General features: G+C 41.3%; 1 protein-coding gene across 2 annotated transcripts in view; it reads right to left on the bottom strand.

Annotated features, from left to right (window-relative positions):
• Positions 1-2,565: 2,565 nt before the first annotated feature.
• The window catches only part of si:dkey-172j4.3 (diacylglycerol kinase delta), a 129,415-nt gene continuing 107,140 nt past the window's right edge, over positions 2,566-24,840 (bottom strand). For both annotated transcript variants that reach the window (XM_034164290.1, XM_034164291.1), the window contains 18 exons: positions 24,692-24,776; positions 22,235-22,326; positions 20,463-20,562; positions 19,939-20,004; positions 18,276-18,441; positions 18,068-18,160; positions 17,702-17,786; positions 17,509-17,616; positions 17,169-17,265; positions 16,972-17,079; positions 14,214-14,327; positions 13,883-14,017; positions 12,869-13,032; positions 11,054-11,168; positions 9,606-9,695; positions 5,517-5,630; positions 4,810-4,918; positions 2,566-2,749 (listed from right to left, as the gene is read on the bottom strand). In XM_034164290.1, coding sequence (XP_034020181.1) covers positions 2,697-2,749; positions 4,810-4,918; positions 5,517-5,630; positions 9,606-9,695; positions 11,054-11,168; positions 12,869-13,032; positions 13,883-14,017; positions 14,214-14,327; positions 16,972-17,079; positions 17,169-17,265; positions 17,509-17,616; positions 17,702-17,786; positions 18,068-18,160; positions 18,276-18,441; positions 19,939-20,004; positions 20,463-20,562; positions 22,235-22,326; positions 24,692-24,776 — 1,894 coding nt within the window. In that variant the 3' untranslated portion in view covers positions 2,566-2,696. The remainder of the gene's footprint in view (positions 2,750-4,809; positions 4,919-5,516; positions 5,631-9,605; positions 9,696-11,053; positions 11,169-12,868; positions 13,033-13,882; positions 14,018-14,213; positions 14,328-16,971; positions 17,080-17,168; positions 17,266-17,508; positions 17,617-17,701; positions 17,787-18,067; positions 18,161-18,275; positions 18,442-19,938; positions 20,005-20,462; positions 20,563-22,234; positions 22,327-24,691; positions 24,777-24,840) is intronic.

Genomic DNA, 24,840 nt, shown 5'->3' with positions numbered 1-24,840 from the left:
AACAAACTTTATGCTGATAAATCAGAAAAACAACATAACTTGTAATGTTTACACTTAGTGCTTAGCATTTTGGTTTCTTTTCCCCACAACACCAATTTCAGAACAATTTTGAAATTTTACTTTTGTGTGAAACTCAAAAACAACACTGGAGATTTTAACATTTTACAAGATGCTGTCAAACAATTTATCACGTCAGCGTAAATCAGCCATTTATTATACAACCACTGATGCAATAAACATTTCTCTATACAGCTCTACATATTCAGCATTCTTTTACATTCGGTTAGATTTGTTACACTTTGAAAACACACCTTTGTCCATATTTCTTATAAATAAATCTACTTAAATTGTTTGCTTCTTTATAAAGTGCAAGGCAAGATACGGTAAACTCAGAAATGTACGACATCACTTTTTTCCACCCTGACATTCGTTCCCTTGCACACGAACTGATTACAGACTTGGCACAACGTCACTAAAGCCTCAGAGGTGCACAGCGGGTATCGAGCACAAGACACATACAGTAGCACAGTCCCACCACAGCCAGCTATTCTAAAACACTTCACCCCGAAACTCTTCAAAAACTGAGTTTGTTGATATTTCTTGATGGGAACGGCAAAATGCAGGGAGATTTGTTGTGACTTTCTCAGAGGAGGCTTGTTGCTCAGCAACCTGCATTCCTGATGGACATTAAGTCTCTTAATTTGTGCCCTCGTTGTAAACTGGTCCAAGCAGAAGCTTCGTACATCCTGGATAGAAGATGGTCCAAATCAACTCCTCTACTAGTGATTTTATACAAGCGCAGGATATCGTTGTTGCTTACAAGCACACGTCACAACTGTTTAATTCAGACATGACCTTTTCTAAAGGAGGCACCATTTTATTACATTAAACTTGCATATTGTTCTGGTTGTACTTTACACATCTTAGCATCTCTGCACCCACGTCTGACTTTATTACACCATGATTCAACTACCAAAAGTATTTTCTACTTGCTGATTGAGCTGGTATGAAGCTATTTGGATTTCACTCCATACAGACTGAGTACCCACCCTGGATCAGGGAACAAAAAACATCCTGAGGCTGACGGTACTACAGCCAAGAAGTATTTTTGATGTGACGTAAAGTACCAGTAGAGGTCCAACGTGGAGGCTAGGAATTTGTTTTCTTTATCAATCTTTGACACTGTGTACTTTGTGCAACGTTCAGCTCCAGATGTTACAAAATAGTTTCATCACTGAAACCCCAACGCAACTACCACAAAGAAACATCACCAAACTGAATTCTCTTTATTACTTCTGGGACAATTTGTCCTAGAGTACAGTTTGACGAATTTTATTATTCCCAATCGCCATGATTGTGCCGTTCCCAAACAGTAAGGAAACACTGTAAAGTAAAAAAAAAAAAAAAAAAAAAAAAAAAAAAAAAAAATACACTTTGGCAGCAATGTCTACTTTGACAACATATTAATGATCAGAAAAAAAACAAACCAAGTGGTTTAATTTGTGGTAAAAATAGAAGACTTGGGTGTTAAACACTGATTGTCTTATTGTTTAACTATTTGTAGGTTTTCTGTGAGGTGAAGGAAGTACACATGCGATGTTCATAGTCTACGATACAGCGGCTCAGGAATCTGTTGGGGGAAGCAAAGCCTGCACAGCTTCACAGATTACAAATAAATACAAAGTATAGATTTGTTGTAATACCAGCTCAAGCCACAGACAAGGCAAATAGCTAACAGCATCCTGTTACACAGCTCAGTACATCGAAGCAGTAATAGCACACAGAGTAGATGTTTGGTTTTAAAAATGCGACATTGATGCTTCCTCCTCCTGTAAACGCCTTCGCCGAACGTCACCAGAAATATCCAGCTCACTGACTCATTTCATCTGGTACTGATTCTCAGCATCCAAACCTTTTACACTCAGATAATTAGTCAAATTCATTCCTAAAAAGCCTCAAGTATCTTTTTAAACCATCATTATTATTACTTTTAAGGCTGAAATCACGTCAACTCTCCAAAGAGATTATTTTTCTGCATAGCTATGCAGCGGATGAACAACTTCAGAACCACAACAGCAGCACTTCTCAAATTATATACACTATGTTGTTATTATTCACATGTTAAAATTAGTCCAAACAGGTACATTCCTCCAAACATTTAACAGACTGAGCGAGATGATTCAGTTTGTCACTGCTGGTTGAAATTAGTTGCTGCTGTGAAATAAATACACTTCCAAAGGCTCCGCAAGGCCTTTTGAGTTCCGCTACAAAACCCATGTTCAAGAGGGAAAATGTAAACATATTTCAACATCAAATCACAAATGGCTGCACTCCACATGCTGAAAGGAGAAAAAGTTCATGCATTCTGTTGTTGATAAACTTGCGAGGAGACGCTCCGTTCTTACACATTTGATTCACTGCTTCAGACGCAAGCCACGCCCACATCAACCTCTAAATGAATGTTGGTGCAAAATACAAACTATTCCCTGCTGAGAGAAATGGCGGGTGGACAAATGGCGCCCAAACTGTAAACATGAGTTGCAGGGTTGCTTGATTTTTGTCTCCTCCCACCCCAAACATCTTGCGCCTCCAACAGGCCAGCAGACGTCACGGCTCTTTTCTAAGAGGAGAGAACAGGAAAGGTGCTCCTCGCCCGTGGTACAGAGTAACAGCAAAGCGACTTTGCAGCGCCCCCTTCAGTTACCTGAAGAATCTGCCTCACCGCACCCACCTTTAACATCCAAAGCTCCTGGGGGGTGGACAAAGAGGAGAAAAACATTTGATTGGATTTTTGCTAGTTCTGCTGAAAGCTATAAATTTGGGGCCAATGATTTCCCCCCAAACTCATGAATCATAATTTTATTACAGTACATTTTTTTTTTTGCAGTGCACAATGACTACTTCCACACCAGCAACACAATATCCTGCAGCAGGTCCTGCAAAATAATAACATCAAGGGATTCCAAAGCTCAGGGCAGTCCACACTGACAAATGTCAGCTGCAGCTCCTTTGACGGTAAGCTAAAAACTGCTCTATGCCTCAAACCTAAATTTCTTGTGCATATGTAGCTGGGGTCTGCTCTAGATGTGTTTTTCTTCTGAGGTTGACATTTCATCTAAACATGTTTCAAGTCCAGACTCCATGTCGTTCAGTTTGTTGGCGCTGTCCGCCAGCCAACTCGAGCAGAAAGAATTCCAGCATTTTTCTTTTCAGTTTCTTGGTAGTTCGACACACTTTGTGTGCAGAACCTGTGAGGACCCTGACTCAATATATGGTGTGCTTTCAGAAAGCAGAAAAAACAGCAAAATAACTCCAGGGAACACATTAGCCTAAAGCTAAAAATAGCTACTAGTGACATCTTAGAATTCCTCAAATTCTTGGATATTTCTTAGAATTTCCCTTGGTAAGATGAAAGTTGTCCACTAAGCACCTTTGGCTCTCTCTTAAGGCCTAACTGGTAAGAGTAGGGAGGGGGGTATTTAAGAAGCCTAAAAGTGTCTTAAACAAAGGAGATGGCAATAAAAAATGGAGGAAGCAGAGATATTCTTTGTATGTAGGATGACAGCCAGTCAGTAAATTAACATAAATAATTATGTAAATCAAGCAGGTAGCATGTTACTGTCTCATTATATTTATAAATTGTTTAGGATGTTGCTATATACACACTGTTAACATTTTTATTATTATTGGTATTATTAAGTTATTTTATTTTATTATTACTACATCTATTTTGCCATTTAAATTTTGTTTTGTTTTTTAAATCAACCACAATAGCAATAAGTGTTTTAACTTTCTTGTGTCATGCCCGTATTTTTAAACACATTTACAATTATACCAAACCATAGTCAGGTACACCAAAAGAAATTTCAGCTACAACTGCCAGTAAAAATGTTCAGGATGCAAGGATGCCTATATGGGCGAGTCGCCAGAACAAAGCTATTGCTATGCAAATGCCACAAGGTATCCCACTTACAATACCAAAGAGCACAGGGAAAGTCATTTGGAGTGATGAGACTAAAATTGAACTTTCTGGCCATAACCATAAACATTTCATTTGGAGAGGAGTCAACAAGGCCTATGATGAAAGGTGCACCATTCCTCCTGTGAAGCACGGAGGTGGATCGCTGATGTTTTGGGGATGTGTGAGCTACAAAGGCACAGGGAACGTGGTCAAACTTGATGGCATGCTGAATGCAGCATGTTGCCTGAAAATACTGGAGGAAAACATGCACTCATCAGCCCAGATGATGTGCATCTGGCATTGGATACAGCAGAATAAAGTGAAGGCTCTGGAGTGGCCATCTCAGTCTACTGACCTCAATATCTTTGAGCCACTCTGGGGAGATCTTAAATGTGCAGTTCATGCTAGACAGCCCAGGAATTTACAGGAACTGGAGGCTTTTTGCCATGAAGAATGGATGGCTTTACCAACACAGAAAATAAAGAGTCTCGTTCACAACTACCACAAAAGACTCGAGCTGTCATAGATCTTAAAGGAGGCAACACACAGTATTAAGCACAGGGGTATGTAAACTTTTGATCAGGGTCATTTGGGTAGTTTCTGTTATTATTTAAAAAAAAGTAAATACATGGCTTCACACAACCGCTAACAACGAGTGAGAAAACACGTTTTTGTGTTATTCATATTCTCTGAAAAATGGCCCAAAATAAATCACAAATTCTCCCAGGGTATATAAACTTATCAGCACAACTATATGTGATGTGGGCGCTGTGCACAAAAATTATGTGCTGTGGTTGTTTCCTCCCAGTTGCACCGCTCTGCCCCGAGGCCACTTCCTGATTGGTTACCTGACAGAGAACTGTTGGACTTCTGTTTGTGCAGCTTCTCTCTCTCCTTTTTCACTTTGGGTATCATCTTTAGCTTCATGCTGCTCTTACTGCTGCCCCTCGTCGAGTCCTACAACAACAAACACAAAGCATTTCATCAAAAAATTATAGACATAAAACAGGACAATCAGCACAATAACATCTGTGCTGGGACACAGAAGTGGACCTCCGACAGGCGCCTGACAGTAAGACTCCACAAAGGCAAAGATCCACAACTGAACATTTTGTCACATTTGCCATCTTTACATCACATTGATATAATCGGTACGACTTTTCTCAATGTGACCTGCATGCATTTCTGCAGTTTAACACAGTCGTCTCCAGAGTTGCTTAATAATGGTGAAAATAGATCATGGTCAAAGATTGAACACACCACCACTCATCCTTGGCCACGACAAAAAGTTCTCAAGTTGCATTCAAATGTTTCACACAAAGTACATTTTTACTCTTTCAGACACTGCTGTCACTATCACAAGTACTGGCTCAGGAAAGACTGACATGACATCAATTATCTTTCAGAAAGAACAAACTATCAGCATAAAATTTCATATGACATCACTGAAAGACCCATCAGAGTAAGAAAACAAATAAATTAACTACATGAAAGCACAAAGGAACAACTGCGGTGTCTGATGTGGTTCCCTGTCACACTGGCGGTGCCTCCTCACCTCCTCGGAGCACTGCATGAGCGGACAGATCCAGTGGATGTCCTCCAACTTGTGGAGTTCAGCACTGAGGCTGTTCAGTGTTGATCGCAACTCATGTTCCTCCAGAGACTCCAACTGAGAGGGTGGACAGGTTAAGAGAGGGAATTATAGGAAACATTCACGATTTTAAAGTACATAGAGTCTTTGCTTAATGGGGATACGTCAGTAAACAGGTAACATCTGATTATTCATTATCTCAGAAAATGACATCATACAGTGCATCCAGAAAGTTTTCAGTGCTGCACTTTCCACATTTTATATTACAGCCTTATTGAAAAATTCATGAAATTAATTTTTTCCTTTAAAGGTCTACACACAACACCCCATAATGACGATGTGAAATGATTTGAGGCTTTTACAAATGTATTACAAATAATAATAAAAAAAGAAATCACTTGTACATAAGTATTCAAAGCCTTTGCCATGAAGCTCCAATTTGAGCTCAGGTGCCTCCTGGTTCCACTGATCATCCTTGAGATGTTTCTACAGCTTAATTGGAGTCTACCTGGGGTAAATTCAGTTGACTGGACATGATTCGGAAAGGCACACACCTGTCTACATATTAGTTGATAGTGCATGTCAGAGCACAAACCAAGCATGAACATGATGGTCAGAGCTCCAGTATTCCTCTGTGGAGAGAGGACAACCATCTCTGAAGCAATCCACCAATCAGGCCTATATGGTAGAGTGGCCAGACAGAAGCCACTCTTAGTAAAATGCACATGGCAGCCCACCTGAAGTTTGTCAAAAGGCAGCTGATGGACTCTCAGACCATGAGAAGCTAAATTCTCTGGTCTGATGAGACAAAGATTGAACTCTGGCGTGAATGCCAGGCGTCATGTTTGGAGGAAATCAGGCACCATCCCTACAGTGAAGCATGGTGGTGGCAGCATCATGCTGTGGGGATGTTTTTCCATCAGCAGGAACTAGGATTGAGGGAAAGATGAATGCAGCAATGTACAGAGACATCCTGGATGAAAACCTGCTCCACAGTGCTCTTGACCTCAGACTGGGGCGACAATTCATCTTTCAGCAGCACAGTGGCCCTAAACACACAGCCAAGATATCAAAGGAGTGGATTCAGGACAACTCTGTGAATGTCCTTGAGTGGCCCAGCCAGAGCCTAGACCTGAATCCGACAGAACATCTCTGGAGAGATCTGAAAATGGCTGTGCACCGACGCTCCACATCCAACCTGATCTTGAGAGGTGCTGCAAAAAGGAATGGGGCCAAACTGGCCAAAGATAGGTGCACCAAGCTTGTGGCATCATATTCAAGAAGACTTGAGGCTGTAATTGCTGCCAACAGTGCATCAACAAAGTGTTGAGCGAAGACTGAATATTTATGCACATTTGATTTCTTAGTTTTTTTTTTTAGTTTTAATAAATTTGCAAAATAAATAAAATAAAATTCATGTTATGGGGTGTTGCATGTAGAATATTGAGGGGAAAAATGAATTCACTACTACTAACAAAATATAATTTGTTTGAACATCTGACTGTCCGCTGTGCCAGGATACTACACATAACCAGGGTCAAGAATAATAATATAAAGCAACCAAGCCATTCTGCCACCATAAATAGGCTCCCGGGTCCATATCATGAATTCTTAGATGAATTTGGTGAGTTTCTCTCTAACTTGCCAACTTGTGCTGATAACATTCTGATTGATGGTGACTTCAACATTCATATAAATGAGCCTTCTGACCCCCTCTACAAATCATTTATGGACATTATGGATGTGTTAGGATTCCAGCAATGCTTTAAGGGTTCAACACACATTAGTGGAAATACCTTGGATTTGGTCCTCATGCGCAGTATCGCTGTCACAAATACTGACATCATGCCTCTTACATAAGTGAACTCCGATTCATCACTTAAGTTTACAGTCTTGGTGCTGTATTATGTAACAAGAAACTTATTCATCATTGTGGCAACACATCAACTCTTCAACTACAACTGAACTTGGAGCCAAGGTTCCTGGTATCTTACTGTCACTTTTGGAAAATGACCATTCAGTAGACAGTCTTGTGGACAGCTTTAAACTCAGCAATCACAACCACGCTCTTATGTGATCGCTCCAGTCAGATTAAAATCATGCCCCCCCCCCCCCCAACACATTCGTCATGGTTCACTGATTACTTATGTGGCCTCAAGCGTGAGGCCGGAGGTCTAGAACGAAAATGGCGTCGTTCAAAACTACAAGTATTACACTGCGTGACGTCATCTTAGACTCTAAGTATGCACTACTGGATACAACAAAGTGGACCTATTGCTCTGATGTGATCAACAAAAACAAGCATAATTCAAAGTTCCTGTTCGACATGGTGGCAACACTAACCTCTGGATCTAAATGTTACAAATCTGCAGTGATTAAACCATTACTTAAGAAATCTATTACTAAAACCATTACTTCACATCTACTCTCCCTCTCGTATGGCTAGCATACTGGCATAGTATGGTACTATGCTTCCTACCCCTTTAAAGTAATTTCATTTTTCAATGGAACAGGTCTCTGCCTCAACATTATCTAAATTCTAGGTCTGTTAGGGAAACTTACAGCTTGCAGCCAGCGATAAATTTAGTCATTTCTGTTTTCCTGTTGAATTACTGCTGATGAATTATACCTTAGCAGAATCAGTTGGCCCGAGAAAATAAACAAAAAACAAACAAACCAAAAAAAAAAAAAAAAACACTACACCTCTTTTCTCTCTGAGGTACGAATGATGTCATGTGGGCTTGCAGGCTGACGGAGCAAGCCACAAGGGGCCAGACTGCTCCTGAGATACAAGGCCTGACGCAGGTGCTGGAGTCCGTGTTGGGGGTGACCATGTCGTGGGGACAAGCCCACTGCATGAGGAATGCTGGATGACCCCTGCCTGTGGTGCTCACTACTGCATGGACTTCTCATTTTCTTTATATGATTACGTTGTTTGATTTCCTGTTTTCTGTTTCTTCATATTTGTAAAAAATTGCAAAACCGCAGTGGGGTCATTCCTTCGAGTCTGGTCTGCTTGAGGTTTCTTCCTCAGTATCATTAGAGGGAGGTTTTCCTTACCACTGTTGCCTGTAAGGACAGACATTACTTGTGTGAAGCACCTTGAGGCAGCTTTTGTTGTGATTTGAAGATGTATAAACAAAATAAACAAATGCCATACGATATTTTCCACCTCAACTGTTTTGATCATGAGCTAAACATTTGGGCCAGCCACACAAATCAATTTGGAATGCATGGAGAACGCTGTCGGAGAGTTTAGATTGTGTCTCGACTTTACCGGCGGTGCCGGTAACTCAATTTGCGACCGTAATCCAACATTAACGTCCGCAAATCACCAGACAACAGGGTTATTCCCTAATTCGGACAGCATTCGGGCTCATTCAGCCTCTAGTGTGATGGGGGTACAAGGAACAATATAACCCATTCAAATACTTCCATTATAATTTTTACATTGAAGTTTATATTGTTAAAAGGGAGTTTTTCCTTCCCACCGTCTCCAAGCGCTTGCTCACAGGGGGTCGTTTTGACCGTTGGGGTTTTTCCGTAATTATTGTATGGCTTTTGCCTTACAATATAAAGTGCCTTGGGGCAACTGTTTGTTGTGATTTGGCGCTATATAAATAAAATTGATTTGATTTGATATACACTGCTACCATAAAGGGGTTCAATTTATACCACGATATGAATTTTAGGTCATATCGCCCAGCCCCATTTACTACATTATGGAATAAGCCTGTAAAATAAAATGAGAAAAAAGTTAAGTGCCATGAATACTTTCCAGATGTACTGTATATGAACAATAATAAAATATTTCAGACAAATGTATTTTAAAGGCGTGCTACCAATTGGAAAATAAAAAACGACCTACACCGAAGAATTTCGTCTGTGTGGTAGTCACGGTTACCAGTTCTCATATTTGTTCACTTCCAAAAGGCTTGTTATGAACCAACGTCAATGTTCCCAAACACTAAACAAAACCATCACAAACTGGAGTGGGATGATGCCCGCCCTACAAAAAAAAAAGTACACAAGGATGAAACTGCAGCTTCGCACCAGCATCTTTCCATCAAGCAGCATCTTTGTCTCCGCCTGCAGAACTTTACTGCTGTTGACGATTTCCACTGCCGTACTGCGACTCAGAACCTGAAAAAAGAGAAAACTCATTTTCTTCTGCAAATAATTTACAGATGGTCCATATTGTATTATTTACATACAGATTATCTAGGTCATAAGGTTATTAAATGATCACAAGTGATCTGCTATTTACCTCTGATGCTTAAATTTTTATTTCATTTTTATAATTTTGCAGACTTAAATGAATGAGTCTTGTGTTGGATACATAGTGCATCCAGAAATTATTCACAGCGCTTCTCGTCTTCCACATTTTATGTTACAGCCTTATTCCAAAAATGGAGGAAATTAATTTTTCTCCCCTCTAAATTCTACTCACAACACCCAATAATGACAACAAAATGTTTTACAAATTTATTTAAAAATTTAAAATTAAAAACTAAGAAATCAAATGTACATAAGTATTCACACCCTTTGCTCAACACTTTGCTGATGCACCTTTAGCAGCAATTACAGCCTCCAGTCTTCTTGAATATGATGCCACAAGCTTGGCGCACCTATCTTTGGCCAGTTTGGTCCCATTCCTCTTTGCAGCACCTCTCAAGCTCCATCAGGTTGGATGTGGAGCATCGGTGCACAGACATTTTCAGATCTGTCCAGAGATGTTCAATCAGATTCAGGTCTGGGCTCTGGCTGGGCCACTCAAGGACATTCACAGAGTTGTCCTGAAGCTACTCCTTTGATAACTTGGCTGTGAGCTTGGGGCCACTGTGCTGCTGAAAGATGAACCGTCGCCCCAGTCTGAGGTCAAGAGTGCTCTGGAACCAGGTTTTCATCCAGGATGTCTCTGTACATTGCTGCATTCATCTTTCCCTCAAACCTGACTAGTCTCCCAGTTCCTGCTGCTGAAAAACATCCCCACAGCATGATGCTGCCACCACCATGCTTCACTGTGGGGATGGTGCCTGCTTTCCTCCAAACATGATGTCTGTCACCTTCTGGAAGGTTCTCCTCTGTCTACAGGGGCATGCTGGAGCTCTGACAGAGTGGCCATCAGGTTCATGGCAAAGGCTGTAAAAAACTTATGTTCATGTGATTTCTTCATTTTTTATTTTTAATAAATTGGCAAAAACCTCAAACATACTTTCACATTGTCATTATGGGGTATTGTGTTGAATTTTGAGGAAAAAGTTCCATTTTGGAATAAAGCTGTAACATAAAATGTGCAAAAAGTGAAACACTGAATACTTTCCAGATGCACTGAAATTTACTGGTTTATAAGCGTTTTATTATATATAAAAATTCAGGTTTCCAAAGATGCTGAAACACTATTTTAAAAGCAAAATTGTATTAATTCACTTCTTACTAACTCAAGTAACAACTAATACAAGCTCCAAGTGTCTGGTTTGTCCCATCCATGGTCCTCTTACCTCGGGACTCGATGGTTTGGAGGGGAAGGACTCCGCGAGCACCAGAGCGGTAGCGTTGACGGCGTGAGCCAGCTCCTGCTCCACCACCTTGTGGGTCTTTGCTGTCTCACGGATCCTGTGTAAAGACGAGGCAGCCAATCACACACCTGACAGGGCTGTGATCATTATTTCACCAAACATAGTAATTATTCCAACAAGTTATCTCAGCCTCTTGATAAACACACAAGCTTGGAGCTCTCACATAGTAACTACAGAAAAGCCAAAGCTGAGCAGATTGTTCCATTTAGGCTTTCTAGGTGACTTTAAAAAGTACCGTATTTTCCAGACTGCACCGTCTTTTTGTTTGTTTGTTTTTTTTACTCGCTTGGCTAGTTCTGTAATATATATTTCAAAGTGACTTATGTAAAAAAAAAAATTAAAAAAGCTAGATTATCATCTCCAGCCTACATATGCAACAAGGCCATCCTGATCTGAATAACTCCACATGCCACACTCCAGAGCAGAATGTGGCGTAATGCATCAATAAGCTGGATGCCAACCACTGTAAAACAAGAAGAGCTGAATGAGAAGGACAGACTGGGTCTCAGAGAAGGAATAAAATTAATAAATCACCCTCTCAAACCAAAACACTATGCGCTCTTCAGTAAACAGAGGGAATACTATTCATACACTCTTGAATAGGGAGTGATTAACTCAATACTCCATTTGTTTTCACTTTATGGGACAACCACCCGAGCAATGAGGAGGAAGCTAGGCTAAGGTATATCTAACTACTATGTATTTAAAATGCACTGGCATTTTAATATGTTTAGTAACATTTACTGAGGTAAATGTGCACCCTTTACCTCTGAACCAGATGTGTCCATCTGTTCAATCATGAAAATAAGGCACTCACTCTCACGCCCTTAATTAACCCGTTAGCTTCTGCTTGCTAATGCAGTATTTACATTGAAAATATATAATATGCCTCTTAAGTCCATTTAACGTCTTGTTGCATGAAGCAGTAACACCAACTTCAAAAGTAACTGCTACTTATAGACTGATGTGACTTGCATTTTTTTTTCCTTTTATGATGGATTTTTGGACAGATGACATTTATATTCCGGTGCAACATATCGTCCGGAAAATACTCTTTTGCTGCATCGAAAGCAACATTAGAAGAGTTTTTAGGTATTCAATGCCCTGAAAGAGAGATTATGTTTTGAAGATGTGATCATAAAAATTAAAAAAATTTACAAGCATCAAGGAAGGCTGTGAAAAATTGCAGAGGTACAAAAGAGAAAAACGTAAAAAGTAATTGCAGTGGGATAAATAATCGCAAACTTACAAAATTAAAATACACATGAAGAGATTCTGGAAGTAAACATTCATGTAGAGTTTATGCAGTCAGATGCATTTACAATTAGACCACGTGTTTTTTGTTAAGCTGCTCAACGATAAATATTAAAAATGAAACAAGAGGAAAAAAAAACCCTAAACATGCACATTTACAGTTTTATCTTTGAAGATTTTTTGCTGCTCTATCGGTTAGTGTTTGTTGAGTAAACTGGGTTTAAAACCAAAATGCCATGCGTGTGCTTTCCTGTCGTCAAAAACATAAATTCAGTCTTACTTGGTGTTTTTTGTTAAGCTGCTCAACGATAAATATTAAAAATGAAACAAGAGGAAAAAAAACCCTAAACATGCACATTTACAGTTTTATCTTTGAAGATTTTTTGCTGCTCTATCGGTTAGTGTTTGTTGAGTAAACTGGGTTTAAAACCAAAATGCCATGCGTGTGCTTTCCTGTCGTCAAAAACATAAATTCAGTCTTACTTGGTGATGAGTGTGTCAGCCACAATGCCCAGCTGCTGAACCTGGGCACACTCCTCCTCCGTCAGGTACTCCATGGACTGCTGGGAGTTGAGGCGGGGCCTGGCGGCGCGGTAGTTGTCGATCTTCCTCTTGTCCTCCCATGATTTGAGCGTGCTCTCGAACGCCTGGTTACATAGAGAAGAGTCAAGACAGCTGTGAATTTTTGTCCACTCAGTTTGACATAAATACATCTTTCATCTGCAAATTTCTGTAGCAAGCAGAAACGGGGAAGAGCAAAACAAGATACGAAATCTGAATACGACCATTCAAACGGTAATCATCCATCAACCACGTATCCAACAATGTCTACCTGAGACAGGTCTTAAGTCCCATTTTGGGCCCCATGCCCATTTAGCTTTTTTTTTTTTCTTCTTCTCCTCCCAGCAGCTTGAGCATGTTTGTTTTGTTTTGGCTGTATTGATAAAGTTTAAAATGGAAAAAACAGTCATCCTCTACTTTCATTTGCACACAAAAGTGGTGACGTATTGCCATGGTGCCTCTATGAAAAGTTAAGAAATTTTCAACTCAAAAGCACCCACAGCGAGCACATAAACACCACAATAAGCAAGCGACCCCCTTCGGAGAAATATAAAAAAAAAAAAGATAGGGGATTGCAGAGTTTTTTTCTGGCAGCGGCTGTCTGCAGCCAAACGTGCACCATTCTCAAAAACAAACAAAAATAAACTGACATTATACATCCATGGGGTCTTACTGGAGAGAAGCTGTTAAAACCACAGCGTCAACATTCTTCTCTCTGCAGTGCATAAGGAGGTAACCATGGAAACAAACCAACCAAACACGCTCGACTCAAGAGAGCTTTTAAAAGATTAGAGGTGAGAGAAGAAAGAGCAAACACAGCGAGTCAGAGTTTCATCAAAGGAATCCTGAAACGGAAAAGATTAATGAAGGCGAGCAGACGAGACAGCTGCATGTTGCTCCTCATACTGCAGGTCGTACAAGAGCTTCGTCTCTCACCCTGTCTCGGGTCAGCATCTGCGCTCGGTTCTTGTGGACAATCTTGACAATGCCGGGTGGCTGGATCCAGGCCTCTCCATCCACCTGCACAGGAAGCCCTTCCTCCCCCAGGATGGTGAGCTTCACCTGGCGGCACTGGGACGACACAAACGGCAGCCATCATCAGACAGACCTTCTTATTGGACACAACACAAAACGTGCTGCTAACCTCTACGGTTACACACAAACCAGCTTTCCAAACTTACATAATTTATTTGTACATTTCCTGGTTCTTTTCTGACTTATGGTTGTCGCCGATGTAAAAACAAAAGGGGAAGGATGGATTTTTTACCTGTGCAATGCGATGGTGCTGCAGGTTGATGACTCTGGACATGGCCATCTGCATGCTGCCAAACACGGCAACCACCTCCAGCTTCTTATCATCAAATGAGGGAGCTCCAAAGTTCTAAGGACAAGCAGGACGAGTTGCAGTATTATTTGGACTACAAGTCATACTTTTTTGCAATTATTATTTTGTTTGGCTCATCCTGCGCCTTTTATTTCTAAGCAACGTACATGGCAAAAAAAAAAAAAAAAAAAAAAAAAAAAAAAAAAACTACATTCTCTTTTACAACCACAAGATGGCACTGTCTACACACAAGCTACTTATCAATCAATCAATCAATCAATTTTATTTATATAGCGCCAAGTCACAACAAACAGTTGCCCCAAGGCGCTTTATATTGTAAGGCAAGGCCATACAATAATTACGTAAAAACCCCAACGGTCAAAACGACCCCCTGTGAGCAAGCACTTGGCGACAGTGGGAAGGAAAAACTCCCTTTTAACAGGAAGAAACCTCCAGCAGAACCAGGCTCAGGGAGGGGCAGTCTTCTGCTGGGACTGGTTGGGGCTGAGGGAGAGAACCAGGAAAAAGACATGCTGTGGAAGAGAGCAGAGATCAATCACTAATGATTAAAAGCAGAGTGGTGCATACAGAGCAAAAAGAGAAAGAAACACTCAGTGCATCATGGGAACCCCCCAGCAGTCTAAGTCTATAGCAGCATAACTAAGGGATGGTTCAGGGTCACCTGATCCAGCCCTAACCATAAGCTTTAGCAAAAAGGAAAGTTTTAAGCCTAATCTTAAAAGTAAAGAGGGTGTCTGTCTCCCTGATCTGAATTGGGAGCTGGTTCCACAGGAGAGGAGCCTGAAAGCTGAAGGCTCTGCCTCCCATTCTACTCTTACAAACCCTAGGAACTACAAGTAAGCTTGCAGTCTGAGAGCGAAGCGCTCTATTGGGGTGATATGGTACTATGAGGTCCCTAAGATAAGATGGGACCTGATTATTCAAAATCTTATAAGTAAGAAGAAGAATTTTAAATTCTATTCTAGAATTAACAGGAAGCCAATGAAGAGAGGCCAATATGGGTGAGATATGCTCTCTCCTTCTAGTCCCCGTTAGTACTCTAGCTGCAGCATTTTGAATTAACTGAAGGCTTTTCAGGGAACTTTTAGGACAACCTGATAATAATGAATTACAATAGTCCAGCCTAGAGGAAATAAATGCATGAATTAGTTTTTCAGCATCACTCTGAGACAAGACCTTTCTAATTTTAGAGATACTGCATAAATGCAAAAAAGCAGTCCTACATATTTGTTTAATATGCACATTGAATGACATATCCTGAACACACTTATGTGTTCTGAATGAAGGAAAAGGCGGAGGGTAAAACACCATTAAGCTGGATACCAACTGCTGTAAAAGAAGATCTGAATAAGCAAAATGTACTGGGTATGACTGAAATAAATAAATTATGCTTGCAAACTCAAAGACCTAGCTCTTTAACAAAAATATGGAAAAACCTTCATAGGTTCTTGATGCAAGGTGGATTAACTTTCATACTACTCAGCTCATGACTTGTTTGCACTCTGACAGCCACAGGACAATGAGGAGGATAGCCTGACTAAGGTAAGGCTAATTGTAATATTTTAAAAATTTTTCATCAAGTAAAGTACTTGGTGAAATAAATGTGCACGTTTAGCTTCTTGATGGTTTGTCTGTGGCAATACAAAGCAGTTTAGAGACCTTTGTGTCTTGAGCAGTAACATTAATTAGCCCATTAGCGTCTGCTTACTAGCATGGTATCCAGGGATGGGTATTGATAAGATTTTATCAATATCGATGCCATTATCGATTCTGCTTATCGATCCGATTCCCTTATCGATATCTCTTGTGACTTTTCTGTGTACTAAAAGTAGGCTTTACAAGTTTTCTATGTCAACATTTTATTGAGTCTTAAAGTAAATAAATATGAAATTGGTCACTGTATCTTTGATCTCTGGACATAAATAAAAATAAAATCTGTAGTTTTTGTCAAAAGCATTTCCTTTCAGACATTTTGGCTTGAACGTGTCTCTGCATCTTTGAGCTGAGCTCAGTCAGCTGCTGCACGTCAGGCCAGGACGCCTCATTTCGGGAGGATAAAAACATTTTGATCGATTGCAGTTTGTATTACGTTGGAAAGATGTGTCAATTGATTTAAACGCCATTTTGCTTTGAATTTATTAATTCCAACTGGACTCTATCATTCTAACTTGACTCGGCAGAGAGCCTCACAGCGTTTGGAGATGTGTGAGGACGATTCTTGTTTTTACGACAACCAATGCTGAGCCATTAATTATTATACAGAAAAGTACACACAAACGTGCTGAGATGTGAACAGCTTAATGCTAACTTTAACATTGAAAATGCCGGGAAAAATTAAGATAAAGCGAAATAAAGCAAAGAACTAATGAAGCAGCGGGCCACATCGTTGCTTCAAGCTTCAAAGAAGAGCCCTTATCAAAAAGGCTATTGATGTCGGTGGATCAAATCATTTCTTAACGATACCCGAAAAGAACCGGTTCTCGACACCCAACCCTAATGGTATCTGCCTTATAAAAAGGCTTTCATTAAGCAGCCACATGAAATGCTCTACTCCTGCATAGTTTATTTTATTATTTTATTTATTTCAGCCATTTTTGTGTTGACACATTGAAATCGAATTTTTTTGACCCCCTAAAGCTGAGAATATTTCATACAATGTGTGCATCCTTTGCACACTCACATTATCCTCTTTGGTGCCTCCCCAGAAGTTAATGCCGCCTGCATAGCTCGGGATGTTCAGAACTGCCAGACCTTGGAGACTTGGAAGAGACATGGGAACTCCATCACACTGAAGACAAAGACTTTGTGTCAGACTTGTGGGAGACCCAATCACAGCTTTGTACAACTTTAATCTTTCTGTGCGTCTGGGAGTCTGACCTCCAGCTCTACTCTCTGCTCCAGGTTCTTGTAGGTCTTCTGGACCAGCTCTTTGGTTCCCAGAACACCATACCACATCATGTTCTTGGTGCGACTGCTGCAGGAGGCAAATGACAGAGGAAACCAATCAAAACTAATCTTACATCAATAATTTGCTGACAAGAAATCAGAACGCTGCAACAATATGGAACGTGGAATATTTCTGCTGTTATTTAATGTGATCATTTATGGCATTTTGGTATGACCCTGAGTTTGACTCTTAAATCCAAACTGTGCTGGACCTTGAATGCATCACTGCAGTGACTGTGCGACAAGTCGGTTCATAACTGTGAGGTCATACCTGCATTTTTTAGGGTGCTCATCTCTCTTGTTGTTGAACTCCAGGGAGATTTTGGCGTCCAGGCCGATGCCGAAGTAGTTATTCATCACACATTTCTCCGAACATTGTCTGTACATAAACATGCAGAAGATTACTCACAACAGGCTGCACAGATCAGAGTCTGTTACAGTGAGACACACATATGAAGACTTACACAGAGTCCTCGCTGAAGGACACGGTGCTGACATTGTCGCTTTTCTCCAGGACGATGGGGGACATGGGACTTGAGCTTGTTTGAGCTGGACAGACATGATTTTTATGTGGAAGTGAAAAAAGTTCAACATGAGCTTCATTTGTTGCTTTGACAAAGTATTGTTTGATGAAATGTTCTCATCTGTGAACGTAATTTTTAATGTTACAAAACATTGCTTTTACAGAAATCTCTTTTCTCACGCCGTCCTTTTTCCTTATGTTTTAAGCACTTTCACAAAGGCTTCACACAGTTCTGGGTCAAAGCGTTGGATCTGTCACATCCTCTGGCTTGTATGTCCACTGTGAGTCCAAACAAGCGGACACTTACGCAGCTCGGCGTCCTTCAGCTCCTCACCGTTTTCCCGCTTAATGGAGGACGATATCCTGTGGAGCTGAGTGTGTCGGTTCTGCTCGTCCACCACTGAAATAACAACAGTAAAATCACTGCAGTTTAGAACTTTGAAGGACTGGGTTCGCCTGGATGCTCAGTTTCACGTGCACATTCATTTCCAGCTATACTTCAGAACTTCTTTGACCTTTTTCAGCCTGCTCGATGATCTGCCTGAGTGCTTTCTTCAGGCTGTTGGCTCTGAGCATCAGCTGTTCCTTGGACCGGTACGTTTTGGCCTCTGTGCCCCCGTCGCCACTGCTAGAGCCAGAGCTGCTGCCTTCCTGACTGGGTACCGAGCCCGCTGGTACCACCTGGATATGCCAAAAAAGCAATCAGACAAAAGTAATGCCACTTTCTTTTGATCAATTTTGCACCTGTGACTACGCCTTGTTTAACAACAGAATAAAAATGATACCAATCTGTTCTTACAGAGGGTTATGCTCCAGGAGTTGCAGATTTTTGTAAACCTGGATTACGTGACATAAGATAATGTGCTAACCAGTAAATACTAAAAAATCATGACCTCAAACTGAAAGACCATGCCAATGGGAACCATGATGAAGATGCAAGAATGTCAGCCATAGCCAAATACCCCCAGAAGTTAAGACAGGTGCAGAGAAACCAACTCAATACCCAGCTTGGATAATAAGGTGGCCACGGGAGGAGACAGATGCCACTGATGTCAAGACACAAAAACTCCTCAATGCATGGGGGTGTTCACCCAAGGTCCAGCATTCTGTCCTTACATTGCTCATAGGATAGAGGGTGAGGATTAATGAGTATCAGAGCCACGATCCAGGATGAGACAAGGAGCATGCATGAATACATCAGAAAAATGCCCCCCTCCAAAATCAGCTGCTACAAGAATGCCTCAGGCAGATGAAGACAGATGGTGATAAAGTACAGGACGAGGAGATATCATGGAAGACCAAGCCCCTCCATGGGATGTATCAACTACAGATAGAGGAAGAGGCTGAGATCAAGAAGACCTACCAGCCAGAAAAGGCCGGCCTAAAGGACAGCACAGAGGCTCTGATCATGGCAGCACAAGAACAAGCCCTAAGCACCAGATCCATAGAAGCAGGAGTCTACCACAGCTGACAGGACCCAAATTACAGGCTGTACAAATGTGCCCCAGAGACAGTCCAGCACACAGTGGTAGGATGCAAGCTGGGACAGTGTACACTGACAGGTACAACCAAGTGTCAGGCATCATGTACACAAATATCTGTGTCACATACAGATTAAAGGTCCCAATGGGAGATGCCACCAAAGGTGATTGAGAGTGGACCAAGGTCCTCTGGGACTTCAAATTCCAGACAGACAAGCAACCGCTGGCCAACCAGCTAGTCATGGTGGTGGTTGACAAGGGAAAGAAGACCCCAACTGTGATCGATGTTTCAATCCCAACTGACAGCAACATCAGAAAGAAGGAGCATAAGAAAATAGAGAAGTACCAAGGGCTGAAGGAGCAACTGGAGCAGATGTGGAAGGTAAAGTCCAAAGGGGTCCCAGTGGTAATAGGAATACTAGGAGCTGCAACCTCCATATTGGAAGAGTGGCTCCAAAAGATTCCAGGCACAACATCAGAGGTCTCTCTCCAGAAGAGTGGAGTCATAGGAACAGCTGAGATACTGCACCAAACCCTCAAACTCTCAGGACCAGAGCTTGTGAGAGGAAGTTTTTTATATATTGTGTGTGTTATATAAGATGCCCCATTTGGTTTCCACTTAGAGTTTGGTGAAACAGTGCTCCAGCAGAGAGCTAAGAGGACAAAGACAACTGTCGGGTGTAGCTGGTGTTGTTACCTGGGCCTCTGCTTCTTCACTTAAGGCTTTGACGAGGGAGTCCAACTTCTCATTCAGCAGTGCACACTACGAGATGAGAGACGTTTATTTTTTATTGTGTATAATTACCAAACTGCACACTCAAAGATCAGCCAGGTGCACTGGAGGCATGGACGTTTCTCTTTATTTGCAAAAGCTATTATAAAAACATCACTATTTGTAAAACCGACTGAAAAAACATTGTTGGAAAATGTCCCACCAAAGCCCGTAAATCAGGTTTTCAGTTACAATCTAGCAGCCGACCGTGATTATGATGTAGAATGAAACTATAGCGTTTTATTTCCACTCCATTATAGCAGCTGCACACGTCTCAAAAACACTCTGACCTCCAAAGTCTCACGAGGCCTCACATCGGTGAACAGAAACGAGCTGCCAACGGGCACACAGCAACAATTAGAGGGAATAATGGCGGCAAACCTTCACCATGAGAAACACCTACACTGCCCACCAGCTGCTCTTACACAAGCTCTTATGCAAGCGTTTACCTTTCTGGCCATGGCATCTGCCTCCTCTTTGTTCTCCGTGGCTCTCTCGTACGCCTTCCCCACCTCCGCTACAAAATTGTTCACGGTGCCACACAGAAACCTGACGGTCACAGAGGAGAAGGAGGCGGCAGTGGTGGTTAGAGGTGTGGGCTAAGATGATTAATTAGGAAAATGACTGGTTAACATGTTTCAGAGTTGGTGATTCAACATGTGTGGAGATTAAACGTGCTTCCATCTCATCTCCGCCCACCTGCCTGTCAGCCGCGTTGCCTCCGCACTCTTCATTATTATTTACTCCCGTCTGTTACAAAGCTGCAGTGTGACTCAGAGGGGAGTTATATCTAAACTCACACAGTAAATACTGTAAAATTATTGGTTGTGCTGCTCTCTTCTGCAGCTCGCTGCACGCGCTCCTAATACTTTACTGTGCTCACGAGACGAGTGCATTTTACAGATGACTGTTGAAGTTACTCCTGAAGGACGGAAGAAGTGGCCGTGTGCTTCAAAACAGAACAGGTGAAGCTGACAAATGGCTGTGAGCTTCTCCTGCAACTTGCGGAGGACAGACACAAATGTTACCGAACAGCTGCTGAGGAACTTAAGAATCTAGACCAGAGAGTTCTTGTTGATGCAAACTGCTCCTAATTTCTCTCATGCAGGTGAGGTTTATTCCCTGCAACAAGCACAAACATGTAGACAGGTATATGGTATCAAATAAGTTAAAACATGCTTTTTTTTTATTGCTTTGGTGCATCAAAGTTAACCAGATTTGAATCATTTTATCCTCATTATATGCCCTTTTAATTTGGAAACTTACAGGATGATATAATTTATCGTTTCACAGTTGTGTTAAAATGAAAAGATGCTCTATTCACTCACTGGATTTTGTAAAATCCAATTTTTCAAACTTGTTGAAATTTTGTTCCTGTATGCTACTGTAACGGTATTTTTCCAACACTAGTATTTGGGGACGTGGGGACCGAGTGATTAGAGAGGCAGGCTTGTGACCAGAAGGTGCTTTGTTTGATTCCCCATCAGAGTGGAAACCCACTAAAGTGGCCTTGACCCAGGTCCCCAATCCTAAAGTTGCTCCTGGTGTGCAGCTGAGCACATCAGTGTGTGTGAGTGTGAACGGGTGAAATGTGAGGTTTCACTATAAACTGCTTTGAGCGTCTGTATCAGATGGAAAAGTGCTAAAAAAAAATGCAGTTCATTTACCATTTATGAGAAATTCCTGAGGCTGAATAATAAAAAAAATGAACAAAAATAGGTGGCATATAAATAACTGCCACGTTAAAAAAAAGGTAAAAAGCACGTTTAATCAACTTCTCTTCCCAGGTTTTTGTCATCAAGACCTGCTAAAGACTCACAGGTGTTTTTGTTGTGTCGTAGCAGAGGCGTTACATTATGATGATGAGTTCTTTCTCCACAGGCGCGCTGCAGGATTTCTCACTGAACTAGACGGGCTGTGGAAAAGTCATGACACTTTTCTCAAAAGAAACCCGCTGATTTACTAAAGTGCTGAGGATGAATCCTAAATAATGACTCATCTGCCTGCGTCACTGACGGCCTGACTGCACCTCTTGTCCTCTATGTGTCCTTTGGGAGGGATCAATACCATCAATACCAATACTCTCTCCTCTTTCTCTCATCACTTTCTTCCTTTCTCTCTCTCCCTCTTCCTGTCTGTCTCTCTTTTTCTCCCTCTGTATTGGCTTCCTGGTGTTTCCAAATGCAGATTGAAATGCTACCCCAGCATTCTTGGCACATACTTGGCAGAGGAAATGACATCACTGTGTTTGTCCGAGTCCAGGATCTTGGCAAGGTGGGTGGCTACGGAGTCTGCATACTGAGTAATGTGGACCTGAGAGACAGAGAGAGAAAAGAGCTCACAATTTGGAAAGGAAAGACATTTTGGAGCAGATTTGGATTAATTAACAGTTTCCCCTACAGTACTACAGGCCTGGCAGACCACCAGGCCAACGGCCATACTAGCCAGGCCAGAAATTCCATCATCCATTAATGTGGGAGTCAGTCACTCCAGCCCATCCGCAGTGCTTTGATTCTGGAATTTTCTCACACAATGTTCTCTGAAGTCACTTATTTTTATAATAATTTGGCTGTGTAAATTGGCTTTTTATTTTATTTTTTTATCTTAGCGGTGGTCAGCTGACAGCAGTGCAGTGTTCAAAACTCCTGTTCTGCTTCAAATAAAGCTTTCAACCATTATAGTTGTGCTCAAAAGTTTACATACCCTGGTAGAATTTTTGGTTTTATGACCATTTTTCAGAGAATAGAAATGATAACACAAAAGCTTTTTTTTTCCCCACTCATGGTTAGTGGTTGTGTGAAGCCATTTATTGTCAAATAACTGTTTATTCTTTTTAAATCATAATGTCAACAGAAACTACCTAAATGTCCCTGATCAAAAGTTTCCATCCCCCTGTTCTTCATACCGTGTGTTGCCCCCTTTAACATCAGTGACAGCTCAGAGTCTTTTGTGGTCACTGTGGACGAGGCTCTCTGATGGTGAAGCTGCCACTGAATATGCCTTGAACTTTATTCACATCAATTACAAAGAAATACAAACAGCATGCAACTTTATGGTAAATCTGACTGTGCAAGGAGCAGAACAGTGAGGAAAGCCACCACGGCACCCAGACAACTCAGAAGAAGTTATAGGCTTATCTGGCTGTGATTGGAGAAATTGTGCACAGTGCAAATTTTGCATTTTGTGTCACCAGTTATCCATCTTCATGATAAAGTGGTATAGAGTAGAATTTTCTTAAAAATAAGACCTGAAAGTTTAGCTACAAATTGCCAGAAGATACATCTGAGATGCAAGCCTGGATTTGATCTGTTTTGGTGAAAGAATATTCTTCTCCGATTTACTCCACTATGAAGCTAAGAGTGGTGATGGAAAATGCAAAATTTGCACAATTTCTCCAGTCACAGCCACAGAAGCCTATAACTTCTTCTGGGTCATCTGGGTGTCTTGGTGGCTTTCCTCACTCTTCTCCTTCTTGCACAGTCACTCAGTTTTTGACACAGTTTCAAAACTGTTTTTGTTTTTCATGATTCCATAATTTTTTCCTCAGAATTGAGTGATTCCATATTTTTTTCCCCTGTGCTTGGTCTAAAAAAGTAACCGTTACTGACTTCCACAATTTTTTTCCTGATTTCTTATAGTGTTTCTTAAAGCCAGAAAGTTGCCATTTGAAATGACTTTAGTTTTGTGTCAAGTCTGCGATCTGCTTTTTGTCTACAAAATTAAACAACTGAATGAACATCCTCCGAGGCCGGTGATTCCATAATTATTGCCAGGGGTTGTAGTCACACAACTGAAAAGCCACCAAAAGCCGTCTGAATCTTCTGAATGGTGGAAGAGCTGGGCATGTCACAACATGTCCTGTGAGGCTTCAACACGAAGGCGCTTTTGCTGCGCCATCAGGTTCGTGCCGATGAATTTCACCGCCACTCTTTTCATGGCAAAATCTGTCACAGTGGAATGTGCCGAAAAAGTGCTGATGTCCACCTCTTCCGCAATTTCTCAGTCACACGATGGTCCAGCATCACCACAGCATTCAAATTGGAAATGATCTGGTCATTTCAGCATGTTGATGGCTGACCGGAATGCGGTGTGCTCTCCACCGTTGTGCGGCCGTCTTTAAACCGGTTGTACCGCTCCTTAATCTGTGTGATGCTCATAGGATTGTCACCAAAAGCCGTCTGAATAATCCGAATGTTTTCCACCTGGCTGTCGCAGTTTCTGGCAAAATTGCAAAGAAAAAAACGACAAGAGACTACACCCATCCTCACACAAAGGCTGCTTACAAGCAAATGACGCAACCGACAGGCGTGAAAAATTCATGCATGCGCACAAAGGTTCAAGGTTGGCTCATGTAAGCACATGTGATTCAAATCCATCAGGTTTTTGAAAAAAATCAAAAGGTCCAATACTTTTCTAACAGACCTCGTATGACCTTTTGGCATCCCAACTGACAGACGTCTGTTGTAGCGACAGATGAATTCTGCTACTATGTGTTCATCTGTTAATTTTATGCTGCTATCCACTTGTAGATTTTGAGTAAAGCACAGTTTTCACTTAATTTACAAATGTATTAAAAATAATGTGATATCTCTTTTCAGTTATAAAGCCAGTTTGATTTTTTTTTTTTTAAGAAATAGTTGCCAAAATGTTTTCTGAAGTCTCTTCCGAGGAAACGTACCTGCAGAGGGCAATCTAGGACGTCTTCTTTCACTATAGGTGTGTTTTTATTCGAGTTAGGCACCTCGTACGTCATCACACTCCACCTGACCAAATAAATGCACGCAGACACATCAATGACAAATAACAAATAATCGCCAACATTGGAGA

The sequence above is a fragment of the Thalassophryne amazonica genome, chromosome 23, assembly GCF_902500255.1.
Source record: "Thalassophryne amazonica chromosome 23, fThaAma1.1, whole genome shotgun sequence".
Classification (NCBI taxonomy): Eukaryota; Metazoa; Chordata; class Actinopteri; order Batrachoidiformes; family Batrachoididae; genus Thalassophryne; species Thalassophryne amazonica.
The sequence above is the reverse complement of the archived record's forward strand: the minus strand, read 5'-3'. Positions and strand labels throughout refer to the sequence as shown.